Source organism: Lathyrus oleraceus, chromosome 2, assembly GCF_024323335.1.
Source record: "Lathyrus oleraceus cultivar Zhongwan6 chromosome 2, CAAS_Psat_ZW6_1.0, whole genome shotgun sequence".
NCBI classification, from domain to species: domain Eukaryota; kingdom Viridiplantae; phylum Streptophyta; class Magnoliopsida; order Fabales; family Fabaceae; genus Lathyrus; species Lathyrus oleraceus.
The window spans coordinates 274,990,489-275,008,790 of NC_066580.1; the positions used below are offsets into that span (position 1 = coordinate 274,990,489).

At 38.9% G+C, this 18,302-nt stretch overlaps 2 protein-coding genes across 2 annotated transcripts; both read left to right on the forward strand.

The window, feature by feature from the left end:
* Positions 1 to 203: 203 nt before the first annotated feature.
* On the forward strand, positions 204 to 2,511 carry LOC127122883 (heme-binding-like protein At3g10130, chloroplastic). Its single transcript, XM_051053158.1, has 7 exons — positions 204 to 362; positions 460 to 546; positions 646 to 716; positions 1,476 to 1,577; positions 1,719 to 1,777; positions 1,958 to 2,015; positions 2,416 to 2,511. Exons 1-7 carry the CDS (start codon positions 290 to 292, stop codon positions 2,509 to 2,511), a joined length of 546 nt encoding a protein of 181 aa, XP_050909115.1. The 5' UTR covers positions 204 to 289.
* A 212-nt stretch (positions 2,512 to 2,723) lies between these two features.
* LOC127122884 (vacuolar cation/proton exchanger 3) lies at positions 2,724 to 3,759 on the forward strand. Its single transcript, XM_051053159.1, has 4 exons — positions 2,724 to 2,954; positions 3,043 to 3,171; positions 3,424 to 3,540; positions 3,688 to 3,759. The coding sequence occupies exons 1-4, from the start codon at positions 2,724 to 2,726 to the stop codon at positions 3,757 to 3,759; spliced, it is 549 nt and encodes a 182-aa protein (XP_050909116.1).
* The last annotated feature ends 14,543 nt before the right edge of the window (positions 3,760 to 18,302 follow it).

The window sequence follows — 18,302 nt, forward strand, 5'->3', positions numbered from 1 at the left end:
AAAGCGCTTTTAACACCACGCCTCTTCTAAATTCTAAAACCAACTTTTCCCTCAGCCGCGCTTGCTTTCCATTCGATCTCACCTCTTACTTACTTCCTTTTCCCTTTCCCATCTCATCGGTCAGTCTATTTCTCCATTTTCATTTCATTATTTCTATTTATCATTCAATCAGTTTTAATCATCGTTTTCGCTTGGATCGGTCTCAATTTCTGGATAACCTAACAAAACAATCATCACAATCACCAACTCTGCATCTTCCGGCGACAGAATAAGCACCCGGCGAAGAACTATGTCGGCATTTGAAGCTCGAATCTCTCTCATATTCGCTCTCACTTCTCAATCCACCTCTCTCTCCCAGCGACGTAAATCTACTACTTATCTCTTCACGATTTATTTTCTGTTGAATCTTTGTGTTTTTTTCTTTCTCTTTTGTTCTTTTGATTTATTTACTTGATGCAGTTGTTGCCGATTTGGCTAACGAGACGGCTAAATACTTGTTTCCGAAAAGATTTGAAAGCCGCACTCTCGAAGAAGCGTTGATGACAGGTGCTTAATTTTCCTTCTCAATTATGCAACAATTTCTGATTATTATTTATATAATTTGTTGCTTTTTCTTGCATGTTAATTTAATTATTTTCGATGTAGTTCCTGATCTTGAGACTATCAAGTTCAAAGTTCTGAGTAGAAGGGACCGGTATGAGATTAGGGAAATGGAGGTATATTTATTCAATATTTATTATGCTTTTACAGTTCTAGTTCTGTTTGATTATATATAATTTATCAGTTCAATTCGTTTTTCTTTTTATTTCCAAGTGATTCCTTCATGTTTTCACTTGCTAAGAGTTTTTTCTTCGTCAAGAACCAAATTTTATTTCAATGGCTAAGCACGGGTTAAACCGAAGCAAATTCAAACTGGATTCTAATATAGAAATATCAGATGTATTAAGTTTCCTCATTCAATTTGTAGCTGTCAAAACCTGGAGTTGAGGGACTGTGCTTGACGGGTAATGCAAGTATACTTCATATTCTTAGCTAGTTGAATTGATATGCTACATTTATTCCTTCTGTGCCAAGATACTTACAAGTTGCAAGTGCTGGCTTAACACTTCCCTCCAATGCTAATTGAGGAGTGCTTTGCTATCACCAACAAACCATTTGGTCTTAGGAATGTGCTATCACTTGTGCCAAGATACTTTGTAAGTAGTTGTTTAAATGTTAATGGATTAGTTAGCGGGTGTGTTAGGGTGATAGTTAGGCCCAATAAAGCATGCTGCCTATAATAGAGAGGAGGGATTAGAGAGGGGAACATCTTATTAACCGAGTGTTTTAAGGCTTTTTGGCATTGGGAGGTGGTCAAACCTTCGAAGTTGTGTTTTGCCGTTGTTAAGTAATCAAAGGAATTCTTTCTCGTTTTTTGTAATAATACCAGTTGGTTCCTATTAATCTCACATACATTTACTTGATTATCTTTGCAGCCTTACTTTGTAGCAGAGGCTACAATGCCTGGGAAGAATGGGTTTGATTTCGGCGGTGCTTCTCAGTCATTTAATGTTCTTGCTGAATACCTTTTTGGTAAGGTAGTAATACAATTTAGAATCGACTCACATATGTGCATTTAAATATTTTGTTTACTGGGTTGTATTTGGTTACTGCATTTCTTGTTTTCCCCTTTCTATTTTGGAAGAAGTTATAGATGTGTGATGCTGTTTTGATGGTAGAATACAATGAAGGAAAAAATGGAAATGACTACACCTGTTCTTTACTACAGCTCCTCTCTGTAAACTTAATTAGGTTATTTAGCCATCTTGTGTATTTCTAAGTATTTTTAATTATTCTATTGTATTAATTGTTTTATGTTCTGTTATATTAATTGAACTTGGTTTTTCGATGGCATTAGAATTATGTTGCAAAGATAGTTGTAGTTGTTCCATACTCTAGACTTTGGGTTGTTTGATAGGTATCTAGGGTATCTTAAAATTGAGTTTCTTACTTCTAGAACAGGCTTCTGCTTTGAGGTTTGATGCTATTTTTATGAATCTAACTCTCTCCGCCTCTCTGTTTTGTTTTTTGTTTTTCAATATTAATTTTTGTTTTTCTTTCTCTTATCGTACGTTATAGATTTGTATTTTCTACTGCTTTCACTGTGCCATTTAGTCTCAAATTTTTGGAGGTCATATCGTACGTTATTCGCAGTTTAAATATGGCAAAACTAATAAAGGCTTTATTTTGCCGCAATTTAATTGTAACAAAATATTTTATGAGGTCTTACTTGACGTTAGCTTAACTGAGATAAATTTTAGGCTATATATGGAAGTCTGTCTTGCACGCCCTTAAAGACGGTCCTGAGAATTTCTCATGTTTTTTTAAGCGATTTTGGATTAAGCTGTGAAAATGTGTTTTGATTGATTTTTGAAGAATGGAGAAGCCAAATCTTGGAACACCGGCTGGGAAAGCGAAGTTGATGGGAACATTAAGTGGAATTGGTGGTGCAATGATCCTAACTTTATATGAAGGCAAAAGATTATTTAACTTATCATTGCACATTGACTTGCTGCAAAATGCTACATCAACAACACATCATTCCCCTGCTGGTTCTCATGTTTGGGGACTCATGCTAGCTTTAGGCACTGCTCTCAGTTTCTCATTATGGTTTATAACACAGGTAGCTTTAGGCAATGCTCTCAATTTCGAAGTTTTTTTGTTTTATATTACGGAAATTTTTAATGTTGATAATTTTGCAGAGACAAGCGGATGTGAACTCGTTGATGTTGTTATTGGCGTTGTTATGCCATTTGTTTCCGTTGCTGTTCACGTACAGCGCTGCTTCGGCTGAACTCACCGTAGAGCCTTCGCTGTATTTGTCGAGAGCTTCTAGCATTGTTATGCTGGTTGCGTATTTTGCTTACTTGATCTTTCAATTATGGACGCATAGGCAATTATTTGAAGCGGAAGATGTATGTTTTCTTAATTGAGGTGTATATGAGAATGTTTGAATTGTTAAAATTGTTGCGATTGTAATTTGTTATGCACTTTGTTGAACAGGAAGGGGAAGGTGAGAACAATGAAGCGGAAGAAGAGGCTGTGATTGGATTCTGGAGTGGATTTGCTTGGTTGGCTGGAATGACTGTGTTCATTGCTTTGTTGTCTGAATATGTGGTGGATACAATTGAGGTAATTCAACTAAATTGTTTAGATCTGATTTTGAAAGCTCAATTAAGCACTTGTTGAATAAGTGTTTATTATATAAGCAGTTATGTACTATGGATTTGTTTGAATTGATTATATCTACTGATATAAGTACTTGTAAGACTGTTTGATAGAGCTTATAGTAATGTTTCAACTTATTTTCATAAACTCTTCAGAATAGCTTATAATAACACCTTATAGCTTATATGAAAATAGCTTATAAAGTATTGTTAACAGGATGCATCAGATTCATGGGGTTTATCTGTGAGCTTCCTCAGCATAATCTTGCTTCCGATAGTTGGCAATGCGGCTGAACATGCAGGAGCAATCATTTTCGCTTTCAAGAACAAGCTGGTAAGAATTTACAGACTTATAATCAATTCTATACTCAATCCTTTCATCTAAGATATGATTAAATTCATATTTTCCAAGCTATAAAGTTGTTGAATTGAAAGGAAAAAAAATTATTCTAGTGAAGCTAAATTGATTTCATGATTGCAGGTCATTTCCTTAGGTGTTGCATTGGGCTCTTCCACTCAAATTGCCTATTTCCTTATTTTTAACCCGGCGTAATTAAGTCATGTATTTCTCCCATATTTCATTGGTGTGTGTCAATTTCTTTACTAATTTTGGCGACTCTTGTATGATGGTGCAGTGGCTATGTAATGCTGATAGATCTTCTCACAACCCTCGGTTAAGATTGAAGTATGTTCCTCTATTTATAATACCACTTTTAGTTGTTTCAGTATCAATGTTTCTCGAATCTCTTCAAACTCCAAGCATATAGTAACTTGCAGCTTTTTTCCGCATTTCTCCAACTTACCATCTATGTTAAGATTGGATTTTGCTGGAAATTTTCACTTACATTACCATGTAACTTATATATTCTTTTTCAGGGCTTTCTTTACATCTTTATACAAATGTTTGTCCAATGGTGCTAAAGCTGTTTTTCAAGTGTATCCTGAAAATAATGACCAGCGTGAATTGATTATGAATGCTGCAATGCATGCTGGGTTTGCTGGTGGCATAGTGGTGGATTTTCCACACAGGTATGTATAAATTTTGCAATAGTACTGGGGCATATGTAACTTGGGTATGTATAAATTTTGTTTCAGTATATATTTTGATACATTTAAGGCAAAATTGGTTTGAATTGGTATATATATATATTTGTTAGCCAAAAATTGGTAGAAAAAAGGCCAAAATGGCATATATAAAATGTGATAATTGTCTGTCAAAATCTGGTTGAAAACAGGTAGAAATTCTGGTTTATAAACCTGGAAAAAATGTGGTTTAAAACAAAAGCTTCAAAAATTTTCGTATACCTTAGACAGCGCTTTTGTAAAAAGCGCTGTCTAAGGGGGGGGGGGGGGGGGGGATTAGACAGCGCTTTAGGCAAAAGCGCTGTCTAAGGGGGGGGCTTAGACAGCGCTTTTTGAAAAGCGCTGTCTAAGGTATACCTAAAAAAATTAAAATAGGAGGGTCTTAGAAAGCGCTTTTGGCCAAAGCGCTGTCTAAGGGGGGGGCTTAGACAGCGCTTTTAAGATTTAAAAAAGCGCTGTCTAAACCTTTAGCAGCGGAGGTTTAGACAGCGCTTTAAAGCGCTGTCTAAGGCTAAAAAAAGCGCTGTCTAAGGTCCCGTTTGTTGTAGTGAGAATGTTATGACATTCACCATTGACTGCTGATATTGATGGACTGGTTGGTCTGTTACAGTTCACTCATCTGTAATGTTAGGACAGGTGATGTTCAAACCAATGTTGAGACATCATGCTGATAACTGGGCAGGATAAATAAACATAAGGGGTATGTTTGATCTCTACTGTGTGTTTGCACTAGATGGACAAAATTAGGTGTTCCTCCATTCTAGGGTGATATAGAAGCAGATGTCGTGACATCTGTGAACGTGTGCATATTAGTACAGGGTTTAATAACTGTCTTGCAGTATTAGTTACAATGTTGGATCAGATGTCATGACTTGGAGTAGAACATCTGAAATCTGACTGCACCAGAATTTCAAATGGTATCAGAGCAGGCATCCTGTTCTGTTTCTGGATGAGATCCATGGATGATACTTTCTGGTATCTGGCAAGAAGTTATGTTAGTACCAATGTTGGAACCTGTAGATGGTTCTGTGGTTTCCCTGAATGGTCCCTTGAAGTAGGTGGATGGACTATTCATGACAGGAACTGTGTGCACCTGCCTCTGGAGATTGGCAATTGGCCTTTGTGTGGGACAGCTGTGCAAGTATTGAATCATATTCAAACTTGGTATGTTCTTGGAGGTTGATCTGATGAAGTGTGTGTTCATTGGCTGAGTTGTATTATGATTTCCGCTGCATAATACCTGGCAAAACTCAAACTCTGATGTTGTTTCCCCTCATGTGGATGAAAGGCTGCTGTATTCAAGATTTCATCATAATCTTCTGAAGATGTCAAAGATACTTGAGTCTCATCAAGTCCACTCTTCATGGTAAGAATCACCTGATTACTGATTCTTGTACTCTCATGGGTAGTGTATATGAAGACCTTGAAGACCTTCAAGGATGGTTTGTTTCAAGGAGGTTAAACTAATGTTCTATGTGATGTTAGAACATGTTGTTCAACAAGTATGCAGCTACTGGTTAAAGAGCAGATGCTTTTAGGAGTCAAACAAAGGAATACCTTGGTTTGAAACCTACTCCTGACCTGGAAGAGGAGACATCTGTGTGTGCTAAGTTGACAAGGGTAGGGTCAACTGTGTGTATGCTCAAGAAGGTCACTTTTAGAAGTCTGATCTCTAGAAGTGGAGCTGGTTGAGATGTGACATTGTGCAATCCCTGCTGTGTGCCTTATTCCTGTAGACTGATCAAGGTTGGATAGTTGTTCCCTGAAGTACTATGGTGTACTGGAAGACAAGTCCCCTGGATGATAGAAGTCAATAATGGGGTAACCTGACTGCTATTCCATTTAAGAGGATTGAGACCATGAATCTTGTTATTCAAACACCACGATCAGAAGTGGCAGTTCTTTCAAGGAGTGAGAATATGAGGATTCAGAGGTTGGTTGAGGTAGTATGCTCTGGCAATGCATATCTACTATTGACTGGTGTTGTTTTTCATTAGTACTTATGGTCAGCTGAAGTCTGATTGGTGTGATTGAAGTATGTATAGGTATAACTCATAGAGTTAGGTGCCACTGGTAGGGATGGTGTATGTCATGTTGAGACATGTCTGTACAATGCATGGATATTGGTGTGAAGTTTCCATGATTGTTAATTTGAGGGGGAGTTTTGGTTAACCTCCTCACATTTGGTCAGCCTAGGGTCTGGTTGGCTGTTGACCTGTGTCACATGGGTTCTGGTGGTTGTGTGACACATTTGCAAGGAAGAATTCATCTCTCTCATTCCTAAGGGTGAATTTAATCTGAGATGATTTTCAAAACTGTTGAAGTGCTTGCAAGCAGAAGATGTGACACTAGAAGAGTATTTTCAAAGTAGTCTTATGGTGGAAGTATCTGAAAGGAATATTGGGAAAGGATTTAAGATCAATGTCAACTTGTGCCAAGTACAAGTATTTAATTGATTATCCTTGGAGCTCAAGATAACTGATGTTCTTAAAGATGTTGGAACATCTCTTCTTCAAGACCCTGTGCAGAATCACAGGAAGGATAGTACATTGGTGTATGATCTATCTCTTTGGTGGCAGCAAAAGCATATGATCTCTGAAAAGGTTTCCTGGCAAGAAACATGTTCAGCCTTGGTGTGTACAAGAAGAAGAAGACATCATAGTCTTGATGGTGGTTACTTGGATCAGTTTATCTCTGATCTAAGTAAGGAAGTGCATTGGCTAATGCACACTGTGAAGTTAAGAACAAGTGGCATCACTCTTAACATCATGGAAACAGCCTTGCTTTAGGAAGTGGAATCCTTGGTATAGCTGAAGGGTTAGTTTCTAACTGGTCCTTCTGAAGACTCATGCATCAGAGTGTCTGATGTCTTTGGAAAAGAAGTAGGAATTCATCAAGGTGTGAGCTTGGATGACTTAACTGCAAACCTGCAGGATGGAGGTTGTTTACTCAAACTTGGTTCAACAATCAAGTCTATGAGAACATTGAACTCTTGTTCTGTGAAGGGAGGAAGTTCTTTCAAGTGGTAGAAGAAGGAGCTGAATTCAACAGCTAGATGTCAAAACACAATGTTGTGACATTTGGTTCAACATCAGATTCTTAGTTGGTGAAGTGGCACATCAACTTGAGATAGAAGGGTCTACAGGGTTGTAGATTGGATACTTCAAAAAGGTCGTCCTCGTTGCAGTTCTTTGGAGTTGCTGGATAGAAAGGATGTTACATGTTCATGTCTTAGAAAATCTAAGTTTTGTGCAACATGTAGCTTGAAGTTCAAGTCTCACTTGGAAGGTCAGAATATCTTTGGGAGAGGTCTGATAGACGTGGAGAGGTCAAAGAATGGCATTTGACTTTTTCATATGAGGATTCATGAAGGAGGTAATCAACCAGTGGCATTTGGTATATCTCAGAAGTGAGTTCGAAGAATCAAGATAATCCACATATGGCAGCTGATTATTCTTGAGGAAAGTCTGATACAAATTACTTTTGAGCAGAAAAGTAGTAAGTTGAAGACAAAAGGAGGTATTTTCTATTCATCTCTTGGAACTTGTGGTAGGAGTTCTGAGCTATCTATGGAAGATTATCTCTCGTAATGGGATGAGAATGTATATGTCCCAATTTATGTCTGGGTTCTTTTGGATCAAGTTGGTGACTCAGTGATATCTGAAGATTATCAGACGGTGTTCCTTGTTATGGTGTGAAGGATGTCCTAACGAATGTTAGAACATTTTGTGAAGTGGTTTTCTGTTCTGGTTAGAAGAGAGATTGACACAGAGTTTGGATGTGTTTAGCCAAGAGGGTTGAACAGAGGGTGTGCTCTTGAAGACATGAAGATGAGTCTTATGTTTTCCATTCATCAAGTGGTCTGGGTTCTCTTTGAATCAGGAAGTATGTGAAGGTCCAACTTTGGGGTGTTGGATATGTTCATGTGTGATCTCCAAGTTTCAAGAGGAGAGTTGGTTGTTCATGACAGGGGGAGTTCTGTCTTTGTGCTGCAAGTAATCATCAAGCTTGTGGTCTATGTGTTCTCAGATAACAAGGTATGGCACCTGATATACCTGCTGTGAAGACAGTGTGTGACTACTTGATCAAAGCTGTGAAGCAAGATCAAGTGGGTAGTGTCTTGATCAAAGCTGTAAAGCAAGATCAAGAGGGGGTATTCTTGATTGAAACTGTGAAGTAAAATCAAGATTGGGTATCTGTCACTTGTATGTAATTCTATTTATGTTGGTCTGTAATTTAAAGTGTTACTTTGGCAACATTTTTGACAAAAAGGGGGAGTAACACCTGTGATGCCCCAGGACAACAGAGTGTTTTGCTAAACAGATATTGAAGATCCTCCAAGCCAGAGGTAGTGCTGCAGCTGAGGTTCCACTTCTATGAGTGTGAGTATGTGTATGTGTGCTGCAATTAGAAGTTTTTATTTAACTTCTGTATGTGTACTGTAATGTGAAGTTTTTATTTAACTTCCATCTGTGTGAGTGTGCTGTTACTCTGAGTGTATTTGCTAGGTTAATTTCCTGCTAGATGTGTGTTTTCCGCTGCTATGGACTCTGTTGTGAAGCCAAAGTGTTTTAGCCAAAAATTTGCCAAAGGGGGAGTTTGTAGATGTTTGATTGGCTGCATTGTATGGTAAAACACTAGCTGGATTCTAATGTCTTGACTGATGTCATGACATGCTGTGGAGATGTTTGTTTGACTGCATTGTATGTTAGAATACCTAGCTGTACTCTGATGTCTTGGCTGATGTCATGACATTCTGAGTAGTGTACTGCAGGATTAGCTAATACAGGATTCATTGAATGTCAAACTGGATGTTATGACATTCATCCCTGTCAGCAGATACTGAGGAATAGAACAATTGGTGTCCTGTTAGAACTCAGTATTTATTTTCAGTCTGGTTATCAAGGGAATACCAGATCTGGCATAAGGCCTACTGTCTGAATGTCAAACTGGATGTTATGACATTCATCATTGACAACATATACTGAACAATAAGCAGATTGGTTTTCTGCTACATTTCAGTATGCAACTCAGTCTGCTTATCAAGAGGATAACAGACCTGATGTAAGGCTCTATGTGTGAATGTCAAATTGGATGTTTTGACATTTATTAATGTACGCTGATACTGAAGTATGGACAGATTGGTTCTGTACAGTACAGCAAATTGTACAGTCTGTTTTCAGGAAAAACAGACTTAGCATATGGTTAATGATTTGGAAGTCAAACTGAATGTTGTGACATTCATTCCTGACAGCATATGCTATATTGTAGGTTGTTTAGTTTTTCTGTTTCAGCATTTTTCTCAGGCTAAAATCCAGGAAACCAACAACCAAGCTACAATTAAGGAACCTAACAAATAGCTTGTTTGTTAGCACACTAATATGTGGAAATTAGTTAGAATCCTATGTGGCATTATTTGTGGAGGTCTTGAGATATTTTAGGAACTAAATATGGAGATATTTTAGGAACTAAATATGGAGATATTTTAGGAACTAAATATGGAGATATTGTAGGAACTAAATATGGAGATATTTTAGGAACTAAAAGATTGAAGACCTTGTTTGTAGCAGAAAGTTTCTGCTGATGTTGTAACAGCAAAGAAGAAGTTTGCTGCGATTTTTGAAGGCCCAAATCCAGTTGGGTGCTTAGGTTATAAATATCATATTGTAACCTAGTTTTTGCAAGCCTCTTAGAATGAAAATTTAGGGGTGTGTGTAAGGTAAACCTCCCAATCTGTGGGAAGGTTACCATGTGTTTCTCAGTGTTCAAAGCTGAGAGTGTTTGTAACTCAAAGCCTGTAGGCAAGAGTGATTATGTGCTTGAACGAAGCTGTGAAGCAAGTTCAAGTTGTTTTAACATTACATTGTATTTGTAGTGATAGGAATGGAAACTGGAGGTTTCTATCTAGGAGTTCCTAGGTATATATTGCATTGGGTAGGGGTTAAGTGAAGAGTTGTAAACGGGGGAGTTTAACTCTGAATTAATACTGCTGATAGTGGATCTTCTTCCTGGCTTGGTATGCCCCCAGACGTAGGTGAGTTGCACCGAACTGGGTTAACAATTGCTTGTGTTTTTTCCTTCTGTCTGTTATAACTCAGTCTGGTTTTAGTCTGTTTATGAAGGGAATAACAGATATGACACATAGCCTGCAGTCTGAATGTAAAACAGAATGTTATGACATTCACCATTGACTGCTGATATTGATGGACTGGTTGGTCTGTTACAGTTCACTCATCTGTAATGTTAGGACAGGTGATGTTCAAACCAATGTTGAGACATCATGCTGATAACTGGGCAGGATAAATAAACATAAGGGCTATGTTTGATCTCTACTGTGTGTTTGCACTAGATGGACAGAACTAGGTGTTCCTCCATTCTAGGGTGATATAGAAGCAGATGTCGTGACATCTGTGAACGTGTGCATATTAGTACAGGGTTTAATAACTGTCTTGCAGTATTAGTTACAATGTTGGATCAGATGTCATGACTTGGAGTAGAACATCTGAAATCTGACTGCACCAGAATTTCAACAAGGTAGTCATAGCTCGTTGATACGTGGCTCCGGCGTTCTTCAAACCGAAGGGCATCACTCGATAACAGAATGTTCCCCAAGGTGTGATGAATGTTGTCTTCTCCATATCCTCGGGTGCCATTTTAATCTGATTATATCCGGAAAATCCGTCCATAAATGAGAAGACTTTGAATTTAGCTGTATTATCTACCAACATATCAATATATGGTAGAGGGAAATCATCTTTCGGACTAGCTTTATTCAAGTCTCTATAGTCCACACACATCCGAACTTTTCCATCTTTCTTAGGCACGGGCACAATATTGGCTACCCATTGAGGATATGTAGAAGTCACCAGAAACCCTGCAACAATTTGCTTATGAACTTCCTCTTTGATCTTTACTGCCATATCAGGATGAGTTCTTCTGAGCTTCTGCTTCACAGGCACGCACTCAGGCTTTAGAGGTAGGAAATGTTGCACAATATCAGTGTCTAGACCAGGCATGTCTTCATATGACCAGGCAAAGACGTCAACATATTCTCGTAGCAACTTAATCAACCCCTTCTTAACGGATTCTTCCAGAAGTGCCCCAATCTTTACCTCTCGCACACAATCTTCAGACCCCAAGTTGACTGTTTCCAGATTCTCAAGATGCGGCTGAATGATCTTCTCTTCATGCTCAAGTAGCCGGGTGATCTCATCAGGAATCTCTTCAACATCATCTTCCTCTGCCTCAAATACAGGGAATTCAAAATTGGGAGATGATGTTGGGTCATTATGTTCAATGGGTTTAGAAATCAACCTGCATAATGATTTTTGGATATGAAAAGCTTTAGAATCCAAACAAGGCAAATCATTATGCAGATGAAAAGATTGATTTTATTCCATTTTGAGGTTTTATGTGATCACCAATTTCATGCAAAAGCGAAAAGGGAAAATAAATGGAAAAACAAACATTTAACATGAATTTATTGAATGAAAATATCATTGTGTTTATGCGCCAACAATGTTATCACTCCTCCTTTTGGCATGGGAGAAGGGATTTTAAATAAAGTGATTATTATGTTGACTTATGGACAACTGTTGGAATATCCACAGCGACCCAATTGTTGCAGACCCCACCAGGGATGATGAAGTTGCCAGCGACCCACTTCCTCTTTCAGCTCGCGGTTCTCTTGCTCTAAGTGATCCACCAGTCTTGAAATGTTGGCTCTAGTGTAGTACCGATGAGTCAGCTTGTGGATAAATAAGTGAAGGACACAGAGTTAGACCACAGGGCAAGGGACCGGAAACAAAACCTGCTTATGCATATGATGCATGCAATGTTTGTGCATATGATTTGTTTTTTATTTCAAAGGAACTTTAGAGTTTTATTTGCAAATTCTGGAAATATTAAGCATTTTATCACATATGGAAATATCTCATCAAGTAATATCAGGGAAAAGAAGTGCAGCATCGTCAATCATATACAAGAGAAAAGGAAAATAATCGTCTTATGGATCCCTAGAAACAATCATCTAAAGCTCGGGACACAGGAAGATAAGATGCGCGAAGCCTCTTCACCTCCCTCTCGTAGGCTGCCTCCATATCGGCCTTCTCTTTGGCGATTCAATCATACCTCCTCTTCCAGAACTTAGAAGACTGAGGAAGTAGAGAAGTCCATACATCATCAGGGTCATCAATAACCTGATGCTTAAGAAACTCAATCAACGTATCCTTCTCCTTAATCTGCTGAAGCAACTCTTCACGTTCACGGATCCAGGCACGTGAACGGTCTTCGTCTCTCAACTCCTCTACTCCTTGATTAGGGAGGGTTGAAGGCCCCACCATAATCGTAGGTGTAGGTCTCGGATACTCGTAAGGCATGAGATACTCAAACGCCCTCTTCCTAACCCAAATAGTGTAAGGCTCCAAAGCGATGCAATTCTTAGGACCCAACTCTTTCCTTCCTTTCCTATGAATCTTGCGCCAAGCGCGGACCATCCTAGCTTTCAAGCCTTGGGGATCTTTACCCTCCTGAAAGAACACACCCTCTAATAGAATGTTATTAGGTTTATCCTTTAGGGGGAACCCAAGATGGCGATGTGCTAAAACAGGGTTGTAGTTAATCCCACCACATGTACCAAGAAGAGGTACATTGGAGAATTCGCCACAAGAGTCAATAATCTGCACACCATCATACACATGGTTATACCAAGAGATATCATCATTAGTGAGAGACATAAGTCTCGTGGACCACCGTATACATTCCTTGTTCTCCTTGAAAGCGACCGTCTGAGGTAAGTGAGAAATAAACCACTTATACAACAGAGGCAAACAACACACAATGGCGCCACCACCCATTGCATTCCTCATATGCAAAGAGAAGTAGGTATCGCCCAACAGAGTCAGAACGAGATTAAGAGTAGAGAAGATCCTAATAGCGTTCACATCCACAAACTTGTCTATGTTGGGGAACAATACCAATCCATAGATGAGAAGTACAAATATGGCCTCAAAGGCGTCCTCGCTCATGGCCTTCCCATACATAGTAGCTTGAGCAATGAGGAACTCAGAAGGGAGACCTTGAATTCCTCCTTTGGTAGTTATATGAGCATCAACCAGAGAATCATCTATGTGTAACATGTCTGCTATCTCTTGAGAAGTGGGAACCCTTTCCAAGCCATTGAACAACAACTAATCCAGAACAGATATACCCACAAGATAAGCATACTCCTCCAGTGTAGGAAAAAGCTGAAAATCCGAAAACGTGAAGCAACGGTACAAAGGATCGTAAAACTGCACCAATACACTCATCAATCCTTCATCCACCTGAGTGATCAGAAGAGGAAGAAGCTTCCCGAAACGAGCCTTGAAACCCAAGGGATCTAATACATAAGATGTCAAATTCCTTAACTCTTTCAAGTCTGGTTGTCTGAAACTGTACTTCTTTGTATTCCTTATTTGTCTTTCCATGTCTGAAAATTTTGCAAATAGACCTCTTAAGTTCCTTGAAAATTTTCTTATTACTTTGATGATATGAATGCAAATGGGTGCATGATTGCATGAATGCAACAATCACACTCAAGGATCAAGCAAAGCACACCAAACAAAGGTCATGGGATGGATCATGTTATCCTTAATATCAACCATCCATTTTGGTGGATTATGGTTTACACCTTATCAACACCCAAGTTCCATTGATATTAAGGATACCTGAATGGATCAACCATGAATCAAGGGTTTGTTGCAAGTCACGAGCATGGAGTTCAGGTTAAGAACCACCCAAAGGGAGTGTACTAAGGTTTAAACTTGCCAAACATGTTCTACAAAAGGTTCCCATAGTCATCATCCCATCTTTTGGATATTATCGGAGAAACGACTACTTGTAGTATCGCGTAACAATCGTATCAAATCTTACACTTGAACGACTTTCGCACTACATTCTACGAATAGGCCAAGATGGGTTTGGTAAACTAAGGTCCTTGGCTTCTAAGGTCTATATTGGAAAAAGTAATGTCTAACCACAACTACTTGTGTGACATTATTGATCCCAACATGACCTCCACCAAGTGAATGGGCTTGCAAGTGAACTTGCTAAGGAATAACTCCACACAAGTCGACAAGACTATGCCATTCTCCTATCCTAAGTGCACTCGAGTTCGGGTATAGAACTCATCTCACAAAGATCACCAAGCATACAAGGAATTAATATTCAAGCAATTCAATCATTACATACAATACAGTAATCCCAAATTGCACAAAAATATGTCACAAAAAAAAATATACAATACAATACAACAAATATGAAAAGTAGGCAAAACCCACTAGGATTTTCCATCCCCAGCAGAGTCGCCACTTTTCTGTAGCGGGGTATTCGTTACCATTAGAGATATTGACTAAATCCAAGGTAAGTCATACAAGTCGAGTCGCCACCGCACTTCTATTTATCCAAAGGAATGGTTAGAAAGCGAACAAAAACCTAAAAGTTTTATCAAATCAAAAACTAGTAAAAATGTCAGAGATCTGGGTAAGGGGGTTGGTTATGCAATGGGAAGGTGTTAGGCACCCAAAACATCCTAGGGAGCCCTTTTCACATTTGTTGCAAAGGTTGTTGTTTTTGTGAAAATTTATTTGTGCAAACATGATTGAAGGGATGAGAAAAACGTGTATGTTTATCTAATGTACTACTTACTAAAAGAAGGGTCAAAAGAAAATGACTCGCACGGATGTCACATCCACTGCATACGTATCTCATCGGAATCTGAGAATCAGAGTCTTCGTAGCTCGGCTACCTATGGGTTAAAGAGGAGTGTGCTCGCTAAGACATCACGTCTTATGCCTACGTATCTCATCTGGGATGAAAATCAGAGCAAAATGTAGTTCGACCAACTACGGGGTAAGGGTTGTGTTTTGGGGTGAACGACGTTACTACGCAATCTACCGGATGCTCGACCTTTGGAGACTTACTCGCCTGTAGTAGAAGGAGATAACGTGTTCTTAGGAGAAGAAAAATCAATGAGTTTGGGGTGTTTAGGGATGCTCATGCAAAAAGGCAGTCCTAGATGAAGGAACCACGCTACCTTAAATGACATGCCACGAGAGGCTATACGAAACCTAAGAAATCGGTAACATGCGGGAAAAATAAAGTACCACGCGGATAAAGATCCGAAGCAACAACAGTTTATGAGGTAAGAAAACCAGAGATTCCCAAGCTAAACACCATCAAAGAAAGTGAGTAAGTACAGGTAATCGGAATAGACCTCCAGGTGGTACCCCACAAATAAAGTGGAACACCAAGCAAGCTATCCCTGCAAGAGTCATGTGAGCCCTCACAAAAACTCAACAAACAGGTTAGAGTAATATGACGGAATTAGGAGAAAGCAATGCCATAACAAACACAAAACAGGTTAGAGCAAACAGGATAGGGTAATCAAGAGTTACCCCCAAATCAAAATGTAACCACATGAATCATGCCATTAAAATTCACAAAAAGCTCACAAAAAGTAACCAAGGGTAGGAGGCCTAAACCTCTTGTCAAACACATGCATCAAAAGGGTATCAAATTCACCCATAATACCTCATACATTCAGAGTATTCAAATTAAAAGCATAAAGTAATGGAAATAAGGCAAACCTGACTGGAGAGATCGAATGAAATTGAATTGCCCGGTTGGGTTTGCAAAGCAATCTGAGGGTTTATATGAGATGGAATTGGCTCTTTGCAGATGAGTTCCGTTCAGTCTATGGAGGTTGCTCTGAACTCTGTTAGCTCTTCTCTCACTATCTTTTTCCCTGCCAGGGTAATAGGTAAAATTGCCTTTTGTTTCACTGAAACTCTAAATTTATAACCTGGTTTTTGTGGACCTGTGGGCTCAAATAAGAGAGACCCAAGTCCAAAATTTTTCTGTAATATTTTATTTATTTATTTATTTATTTATTTTCGTTTTTCGTTTTTTTTAAACACGTGGGCTTCGCCTAGCGAGCATGACAGTTCATGAACAAACTTTTGCTCCTTCAAGATTAACATTTTGACTGACGAATAGACCCCATTTGAACCTGTTGGAAGTATCTCAAGCCATTCCCTTGTGTTGAGTGATCATCTAAATAGAACCCACAAAGTGTCTTGGATGATACTCAAGCTTCAAACAAAAGATGTTAGTGACACATTTTTGTGCTTTTGGTTAGTAAACAAAAGTAAGAGAAACAATGATGTATAATTCAAGCATGCTTGGTGATCTCAAACCAATCACAAGGAGTCCCACCCAAAGGCAAAGGGAACCAAGATGCTAAAGATCCTTGAGGCAATGCAAATGCAATGTTATGATGCCATGAGGGATTTTAGGGTCAAAATTGGGGTCTTACAATTTCAGCCATGGTTTTTCCTTTCCTAGTCTTCAATTTCCTAGCAGCACTTGGTTTCACATGGTGAAGTAAGGCGTCCTCCTCTTCCTCTGAGCTTTCTTCCTCCAAATCAATACTATCCTCAGTAGTATCAGGAGACATGCTAGCTGGTTTCTTGCTAGGTAAGTTTTTTCCAAGAGAACATAAACCCTTAGCAGCTACTTCCTTTTCTGTCTTAGATGAATCATCATCTTTCTCAGCTTGGGTTTCCACCTCAGGAGAGGGGTCCCTTCTGGACAGAGGGGTAAAAATATCCTTGACTCCATGTTCTTCATTCAGGATCCTAGTAACCAGGTTTCTTATGGTGCGATCAGTAAAGTGCATGTCCTCTTTATCAGGAGATTTTTTAGGAATGTTACCTTGCTTAGTTCCAGCCATAGAAGATGGGCCTGGGACGTCACCTGGTATCATACACAGAGGAGTTACATCCATCAAATCTTCATCTAGAAACTCCATGGAGGGAGTTCTTGTATGAAAGGGTTTTGAGCTAGATGATGATGGATGTTGAGACATGTTGTTGAACTTTTGAGGAAAATTTCTTTGCCCTAGCAGAGGTTCTCTGAGTAGTTTGATGAAGATGGAAAGAGTTGTGTTCAGGCAGGGCGTGCAAATGGAATAGATACTATTTCCAATACTAGGTAATGATTCATTATTAATGTGGCTCTTTCTTTTAATTGGACATACAATATTTTTGTTACCTTTTCCACTCCCCATTAATTGCCATATTTTCTCAAGAATCCAAGTCCCTAATTTCCCCCTTTCATATTCAAGTTGGACATCATCCAATTCCCTTGCAGCCTTGTCAATTAGTTGCATTTCATGTTGTAGAACTATGAATTTGTTTTCCATATATTTTCTAATTGAGTGATGACAGCAAATAATGTACTTGGTCCAGCTGTGCTGAATATGATTTTTGGACGTAGTTGCACCATACAGGTTATCATAATACAATGTCATGATATCGTGTGTGACATTATATACAATTATCAGTAGTTTCATCCAACCTAGTTGACAATTGCTGCTTTCATGTGATATACTTTCATCATCATTTTTGTCTTTCACATGTGTAGGATCAGGAGTCCTATCACTCTTAATCTTGCCCACACTGTTCTTGGAACACATAGCCCTTTGTGGCTCAGTTCCAACAAAGTTCTCTCCAATATCAGACTGCATATAACTAGTCACATGTCCCCCTTTTTCAGATGTTTGGGCCATCATGACCTTCTCTTCCTCGAGGTTAGGTCTTAGCTTCTGGTGTAACATCCTTGTCTGACATTTCCCACAGACTTGTCTTTCATCTAGCTTGACCTTCAGAGCCACAGTTTCTGTTCTCAATTTGGAGATGGTTTCCAATTGTTCTCCCTTCTCATTCTCAAGTTGAGTTATCCCCTTCTTCTGGCTTTCAACCTGTTTACACAACTCTACACTTTTGTGACACAACTTTCTGTAGGTGGAGGCCAATTCTTCAAAAGTCACATCTTCATCACTTGAGTCTTCATCAGAACCCCATTTTCCTGTTAATGCAGTCACCAGATTTACAGCCTCTTTTGTATCACTCTCATCTGACCAGGTGGCAACAAGACTCATCTTCTGCTTCTTGAGGTAGGTTCCACATTCAG

Excerpts from the sequence above, each read along its gene's own strand:
- LOC127122883 (XM_051053158.1), top strand. The coding sequence starts at position 290 with ATGTCGGCATTTGAAGCTCGAATCTCTCTCATATTCGCTCTCACTTCT. Across the intron at positions 547-645 it reads CGAAGAAGCGTTGATGACAG|TTCCTGATCTTGAGACTATC; the intron begins GTGCTTAATTTT and ends TTTTCGATGTAG. Across the intron at positions 1,778-1,957 it reads CTTTACTACAGCTCCTCTCT|GTATCTAGGGTATCTTAAAA; the intron begins GTAAACTTAATT and ends GTTGTTTGATAG.
- LOC127122884 (XM_051053159.1), top strand. The coding sequence starts at position 2,724 with ATGTTGATAATTTTGCAGAGACAAGCGGATGTGAACTCGTTGATGTTG. Across the intron at positions 3,172-3,423 it reads ATGTGGTGGATACAATTGAG|GATGCATCAGATTCATGGGG; the intron begins GTAATTCAACTA and ends TATTGTTAACAG. Across the intron at positions 3,541-3,687 it reads TCGCTTTCAAGAACAAGCTG|GTCATTTCCTTAGGTGTTGC; the intron begins GTAAGAATTTAC and ends TCATGATTGCAG.